At 42.4% G+C, this 7,496-nt stretch overlaps 1 protein-coding gene across 1 annotated transcript; it reads right to left on the bottom strand.

The window, feature by feature from the left end:
- Window positions 1–1,034: 1,034 nt before the first annotated feature.
- On the bottom strand, window positions 1,035–5,574 carry LOC102076963 (GTPase IMAP family member 4). The gene is made up of 2 exons (XM_005469152.4): window positions 5,429–5,574; window positions 1,035–4,185 (listed from the first exon to the last, which is right to left on the bottom strand). The coding sequence occupies exons 1-2, from the start codon at window positions 5,487–5,489 to the stop codon at window positions 3,320–3,322; spliced, it is 927 nt and encodes a 308-aa protein (XP_005469209.1). The 5' UTR covers window positions 5,490–5,574; the 3' UTR covers window positions 1,035–3,319.
- Between the last annotated feature and the right edge of the window lie 1,922 nt (window positions 5,575–7,496).

Here is a 7,496-nt window from a genome sequence, read left to right as displayed (position 1 = left end):
TAGAGCAACAGGACTGCTAGTCTTTGATTTTATTTATTTTCTGCTGTGTTTTACTTGCATCTATTTGAAAGAGTGAGTGTAAACACAAAAACATATTTTATTTTATGTGCTGGAATGTGCAGAAAATAGGTTTAAATGTTAAACAAATTTCTTCCAGTCAGTGAATGTTGCATATAATTTAATTTTTGCTTGATGCATAAAGTTAAAAGATTAAAACTAATAAAACAAGTTTTAAAAAGAGACGTTTCCATTTGATTACATTTTGTATGATGAATTATGCAGAAAAAGTAGAATTGGGCTGAAAGATCTATCGCTTTATCACCTATTCAGGTTGTAAATCGTGTTTTTAAAAAGTAACTAAGTAACTAAGTAACTAAGTAATTGATTACTTTTGAAAATAAGTAATCAGTAAAGTAACGGGATTACTTTTGGGGGGAAGTAATCAGTAATTAGTAACTGATTACTTTTTTCAAGTAACTTGACCAACACTGGTGACGACATCATGTTTTTCTGATGTTATAGTTTATTCTTTCTGTGTACAATCAGCTGCTCTGCTGACGGCACAGTAATCAGTGTCACTGGTCTGAGAATGAAACTTTACCATCTGATAACAGGTTATCCTGATCTCCAGTTAGGACAAGTGAATCCAGACAACAGAAAGCGATACCCTGCACATGCTGAGCTGACTCTGAGTACACATACCTGTACTTTGATTTGTACTTTTGGTTCTGAGGTTGAATCTTTCTGCACATATCCAGGCAGCTCTTCCTGGGTTTTGGAGCCTGCACTTTGAGTTTTTGGTCTTTCTAGTTCTGTTTGTTAGTCGTTATTATGCTGTTTGTTTTTCATGTCTTTGATTTTATTACTTTTTATAGTGTTTTGCGTTGTGAGTTCATTAGTTTTGTTGTCCCAGTTTCTGTCTGTTCATATTCCTGGTGTAGAGGCTCAGCCGACGCTTGAAGCCACTGAGGTGTTCGATGGTTGGGGTGACGTGCTGCCACTGTTATGGATGAAACTTGACACAGAACTCCAGCCATACTTATTCTGTCCGTTTAACATCTTTATTACATTCCATCAGCTGTATATGTTGTTCAACAGTTTTCTTAGTATCCAACATCATGTAAATCACAAACCGTTTGCTCCTTCCGACCAACAACACCTGACAGTAACGACATGTGTCTACCTTAAATACAGTCCCATAAACACACCATACTGTAAAAACACAAAAAGTGGCACACATAAGGTAACATCACAAAAAAATGGCTCCTACACCTGGTTTCATAGTCCTGATTTGTGTGCATCATGCTGTCAGTTCTCTGTGTTCGAGGTTTTATACTTCCTGTCTTCTTTGGGTAACTTGGATCTTTGGGCTTTTTTCAGTTTTGTTTCACCTGCAAAGTGAAGACTGAACGTCCTCCACACCTGCTGTTCCAACACATGAGGTAGCAAGAACAGGAACAAGTATTTGGGTCCCAGTGACACAAAACAACAACACAAATGAAATTAAAAATATTATGTATATGTAGAAAAAAAATGAAAGCTAGCAGGGGTCTAAATAAGATAAGGATACAATTTAAGGTGAAGATATAATTTTAGGGCTTAAATCTGGGACTCTTCACCATTTAAACCTTAAAGAAGTCCAGACGCTTTTCTCTCCAAGCTCCTTAGACTACGATGAGACGACTGAGAGCAAGAAAATTACATTTGAAGTTGTTGCACACATGAAGAGCTCTATTTCTGTGTCAGATCTTGTGGTAACTTCACCGTAGATGTAGCCACACAGCGCATCGATGCATACCACACCAACACACTGCGGCTCGTTCTCCACACACTTTCTTTAGACACCACGACACAGCTCAGCTGTTCAGGGTCTGGTCTTGGTCAACGTGGATCAGGTTTTCACACAATCACACGTCCACTTTGTCTCAGTTATTGTTAAAACTTCTTCTGTGGTTTTGCCTCAGTGTCCCTTCATGAGTGAAAATGCTTTGTTTGTTTCCCTGTAATGTAAGTGCCCGTGTATTCAAACATCTTCTATTCTTCCAGCTACACCGAGGCTCCAGCAGAAACTGGTTCATGTTTCACTGTAAAATCCACAGCAGGCTGCTGGGTCTGTTGTATAAATGCTTCCTGAAACAGCTGGAAGCTGAGTTGGAAGACTTTAAATGAAACGTCAAAATCAAAAGTAAAACCTACAACCGCCATTTATTCCCTTTTTTGGTTTTCTAGACTCATTCTTCATCCCACAGTCCAGCGACACACAGTCAGCAGGGTTAGGGTAAATGTCCCTCAGACCGCTGGCACAGGCTCCAGCCCCCTGCGACCCTCAGTTGGATAAGCAGAAGAGAATGGATGGATGGACAGACTTGGTCAGAGGCACGTTTGTAATTACAACGTGTAATGAAAATTGTTAACACAAGGAGGCAGCATGTGACCAGTTTGTGTGCCGATCATTGTTTTAATCCTTCAAGTATCTCAGTGTCCACATCTCCTCAGACCTGACATGGTCTGCCCACATTCAGGTCCAGTCCAGAAAGGCCAGGCAGCGCCTGTACCACCTACGACAACTGAGGAAGTTCAGGGTCTCTCCAGAGATCCTCAGGACTTTCTATACAGGCACTGTGGAGAGCATCCTCACACAGACCATCACATCCTGGTTTGTGTCAAGGATAAAAAAGCTCTTCATAGACTGCTCCGTATGGCAGAACGCTTTCCCTACACGACATTTAAAACAGAAGATGCTGAACCAGAGCCGCTCAGATATGGAAGGACCCATCCCATCCCAGCAATAAACTGTTCCAGCTTCTGTAATCAGGCATCAGTATATAATGTTCTCTTTGCATGTATTTACTTAGTGTATATAATGTTCTCTGTTTTTGCACAGTCGAGGAGCGCATCAGGTCACAGTTCACTGCATGTTGTGCTTGTATAACTATGCACGTTGAATCTACTCCTGTTTCTTTCAGCAGCTTTGTCCTGACCCGTTTACTGCTGTTCAGAGGTCTGACTGGTTCTGTAGTTTAACAGATTAACATGTGTCGACATGTTTGAGGTGTAATTTCTAGGGTTTATCTGCTGCGTTCTTCTGCTTTTGGTCATGCAGTATGTTGTGGCTTGTTTTACCAACAGGGGGCAGTGTCTTGTCAGTGGATGATTTTTATATTTCCGTTTGGGCCTGCGCCCATGTCTTTACAGGGCTATAGATAGAGCAGCATCAGCCCTGTCTCACAGATGCTGTGTCAGTGTGTCACACTGTGCTGATGCTATAATTAACATTAGAAAGTTTCAAACTCAGGATTCCCTGCAGATGAGTGAAAAGTCACTTTTTATGGTATTTCTCGAATACACAGATCCCTGAAAATGTCATTCCCATTATCAGTATCATACCCAGTAAAGCTCCCAGTAGAGCTCCTGATGTAGGCGTCAGCTCACCACCACAGCTAAAATACCCAACGACGCTCCCGAGAAATATTCCCATCAATCCGCTCTTCTCAAGAATAGCCAGCCTGTTTTCTGATGCTTTCCTCCTGCGGTCGTCTTCGCGTCGCTCCTCGTTCGCAGCTTTTTCAGCCGCCTGGAGCATCTGAGGCGTGTAGAAGAAGTCCGAGTAATCTTGTCTCTCCTGAGTTATCTTCTCCAGCAGCTTGGTGACTTGAACAGGGCTCCTGTCAGCAATGTTAAAAATAAAATACCTCCACTGGCACCGTTCAATCAGTTCCCGGAGGTGCTCATTCTTTTTCATGTCCTCTTTTATGTCAGCTTCGTTCTCTCGCGGATTGCTTTTATGGGTGAACACCACAGTAACGTAGGCCACTGCACGTTTGCCAAAAGTGTGTTCAAAAACCTGCAGTGCTTTTAACTCTTCAGATGTGATGATTTTGAGCCTTTCCACCAACAGGAACACATGAGGACCAGGTTCAACGTTTTCAGTGGCCCACTTGATCTCTTTCACCACGTCCTCTTCACTTGATCCCATTTTAAACAGACCCGGAGTGTCCACAACAACCACGCTGTGACTGTCAGAGTCTGTCTTTCTTTCCACGTGGCAGGTCTTTGTGCGCTCTCCATGAGGATCGCTCGACGTGAATGCAGCACTGTCCCCCAGGATGATGCCTCCTAGCGTACTTTTCCCAACCGTCGTCCTCCCGAACAGGACGATCCTCAGCTCTGGAAGCTCCTGCTCATCTGTTACAAAAATGTTTGCATGTGAGAAAAGTCCCACTCTTGTGTCAAACTGTGGAATCACTTTACCCCAAAGTGCATCCACTGACCACAAATTCATGAGCAGTTTTCTCAAACAGACATTTCGAATGACCTTCATAGGCCACGTGCTGCACTGACATCGATATGCATGTAATATTTTACACATGGAAACTTAATAATTAGATATAAAAATAAAAATGCATCTAAATTCATTCATTCACGATGAAGTGAAAACAATCGAAAACATTTTAGTTTCAAAGACTTTTCTCGGCAGATCAATCAAATGTGTGCAAAGAGTCTGGATTCAGTGTTGAAGCTTCTCCATGCAGCTTCTGGGTCAGCTCCGGATTCGTTGAGAGCTGTTTGTACCTCCTCAGAGCTCCAACATGATCACAGTTTGTGGGCTTTTTAAGGACTCACCACAGATTCTCAGTCAGATGAAGCTCTGGGGAGTTTTCCAGCTATGAATCCAAAACATATTAATTTGATGACCTCCAAGTCTGCTAGCTCTCACCTTTGCCCTGTGGCACGGTGCTCCACATACTGGAAAATGCACAGACTGTCACCAAACGACTCCTAGATGGTTGGAAGAGTTTGGGCTTATTTTGTCAGGTCAGTCATTAAAACCCCCACAAACGGTGTCCAGCTTTGAGCTCTGATAGGCAGGAATGGATCTCCACCAATCAGGATTTGGGCCCAGGTGCTGATATTCAGCATGAAGAAGGGTCAACACTGTAAATACTGCCTCTGCATACATTTGATTTATTTTCTAATAAAGGTTTTGGAAACTTAACATAACAAACACCATCACTAATAGAGCCTGTAATCTTTTTTCCTTCATGCAAAACCCAACTATGCTAACAAGTTAGCATTTAAAGATTAAAATGAAAAAAACAAATTGAAGTTACAGACACGACTGAAGTTGTTTAAAGGATTTGACTCAAAGGACTGAACGTCTGTCATGCAGCATGTTTTATTGTCCATTATTTACTGTGAAATAAAAGGTGATTACAAATTAAATGTTAAAAATCCACATGAAAATATGATTTTCCTCTTTGTGAGCTGTGAATTATAAACCCCAATAATTTTATTAATTGGTTAATCAGCAGTAATTCTTCAAACTAAACTCTCACTAACTGCACTCGGATATAAATGCAGACTGGAGCCAATCAGACACTAAACTGAGCCAAACAGCAGCCTGAGTATCCCTGCAGGGCAACCTCACCTTCATTCTCTGGATCTTCATTGATCATCACCGAGCTCTCTGAAGGCTCAGTGCTGCCCATGTCTTCATCTGGCTGCTTAAATTTCCATCTCACCTCTATTTCACCGTCCGCTGCTTGTTTCCTCACATAAAGCACTTCAGCTGTTCTAGGGCAGGAAGTGTGGCACAAAGCAACCAATCAGAAGGCTGAAAAAGAGTGCATCATGCAGAGTGCATTTCCACAGGTCTGCCTTTTCACCCACAGTTACATCACTCCATGAAGACGTCACAGTAACACATCTGTTCACAGTTTCATTTAAACCCTAACAGTGGCAAATTTAAAACAAAAGTTTCACATCATGAAAAATGATTTTGTCTTTTTTGACAGTTATGTTTGCATTTTCATATCTGTAAGACAAATTTACAGCTGGAAACAGAAACAGCTAACCTGCTGTCAAAAGCAACACATCTATAGAAAGGACAGACAACACCTTATTAAACCTGGACAAATGTGAATGTAGAAGAACACTTTGTTCATTCATATAAAATAAGACAACCCTAAAAACATGCTGGGTTCTGGGGCGAGCTGGATGGTCCTTCCTTTCTCTTTGGCAGAGTCACCTTCCCAGGCTCGCTCACTTCTTACTCATTGCTTCACTTTGTAAATAAATGTGTTTCTTTCTTGTATCTTGATGTCTGAGTCTGCTCCTAGTTTCCAGTTAGAGTAAAATCATGTAAAAGTTACCAGCAGTTACATTGTGTAGAATCTCACAGTCTGATGTCAGTAGACTGCAGATTGCAGTAAACTGTTTTCTTACTCCAACCAGCTTAGGTGCATAATCCTAGCTGGGTGGAGGCTATAGGACAAACATGTTTTAGTCAGCCAAGATAGATCAGAAATGATAAATCTGGTTTGTACCCCATGAAGGCCAAGGCCAGCTGGCTTGTTTCTACTACTGTTTGGACCAAACCCCGAGTTTTTCCCTGTTTGTGGAATGCTGTCACTCTGCTGTTGGTGCTGGTTGTGCAGCATCTGCCTTCATTTACTGAGGAATAGGCTGTAACACTTTAGCTGTGTCCCAAAACGTCGGCTGCATCCTTCGGAGGACCCGGCCTCCGCGGTCTACGTGGGCCGGGTCCTTCGAAGACCGAGAAGGCTGGAAGTGCGAGGCTGTGAAATGGGACGGTCGAGCCTTCAGATTTGCGTCACCGCTGTGTCGGTGGAGTTTAATAAACTCGGCCGTCTGCTCCTTGCTATATAAAATATAACAGGACACTGGCGAAAATTCTCCACCGTCTCACACTTCTGTTTAATCAGTTTGACGTTTGACGTTTATTCAGCTGTGTGAAAATCCCGGAGGAACCCACCCGATGGATTAATAAAGTTTTATTTAATCTAATAATCTAATAACTTTGATCTCAGCCAAACCGATTTACTCCGGAACAAATAAAACACCGAAAAAAGGCAAACAATTACATTTTTAAGTTATCCGAGTGACTTATATATCATGTTTAACCTGAGTAGCGAAAGAGCGGGGGTCTGAAAACGATGAAGCCGGCAGTCCGCTGCTCTCGCCGGCTGGAGTGACCATTGAACCCCCCGGCTTGCTATCGAGCGGGTGGGTAACAGACGTCTTTGAAAACGTCGGCGCACTTTTGCAAATATGCGATGTCTTGATAAACCAAGCAGATATTTGTAATTTACACAGCTACTTTCTCTCCTGAAAATATGTTAAAATTTTATTTTGTGACCCAGAAAGATTAATAAGACTAATTTTAAAACTTAGTAGCGGCCGCCATTGTTGGCAGCTGAAATTTGGCTGGGCCGCGCTATGAATTCTGGGATATGGTGGGCCACGAAGGACACACCCGACCCATCCTTCAAATTCAGGGAAATGAAGGCCGCATTTGAAGGAGTCGACGAATTGGGACAGCCTTCGTCGCCTGGCTGTGACGTAATCGGCCTTCAAATGCGGCCTCCGGAGGATGCAGCCGACGTTTTGGGACACAGCTTGCGTGAAAGGATATGAGACAAGCTCACTATTGCGGTGAGTTTTTGAGGCTATAGTTAACTTTTCTGTTCTTAAAA

Source organism: Oreochromis niloticus, linkage group LG4, assembly GCF_001858045.2.
Source record: "Oreochromis niloticus isolate F11D_XX linkage group LG4, O_niloticus_UMD_NMBU, whole genome shotgun sequence".
Taxonomy (NCBI): Eukaryota; Metazoa; Chordata; class Actinopteri; order Cichliformes; family Cichlidae; genus Oreochromis; species Oreochromis niloticus.
Note: the sequence above shows the minus strand (reverse complement) of the source record. Positions and strands in the feature narration are given on the sequence as shown.

Excerpts from the sequence above, each read along its gene's own strand:
- LOC102076963 (XM_005469152.4), bottom strand. The coding sequence starts at position 5,489 with ATGGGCAGCACTGAGCCTTCAGAGAGCTCGGTGATGATCAATGAAGAT. Across the intron at positions 4,186-5,428 it reads TGAAGATCCAGAGAATGAAG|ATGAGCAGGAGCTTCCAGAG; the intron begins GTGAGGTTGCCC and ends TTTTTGTAACAG.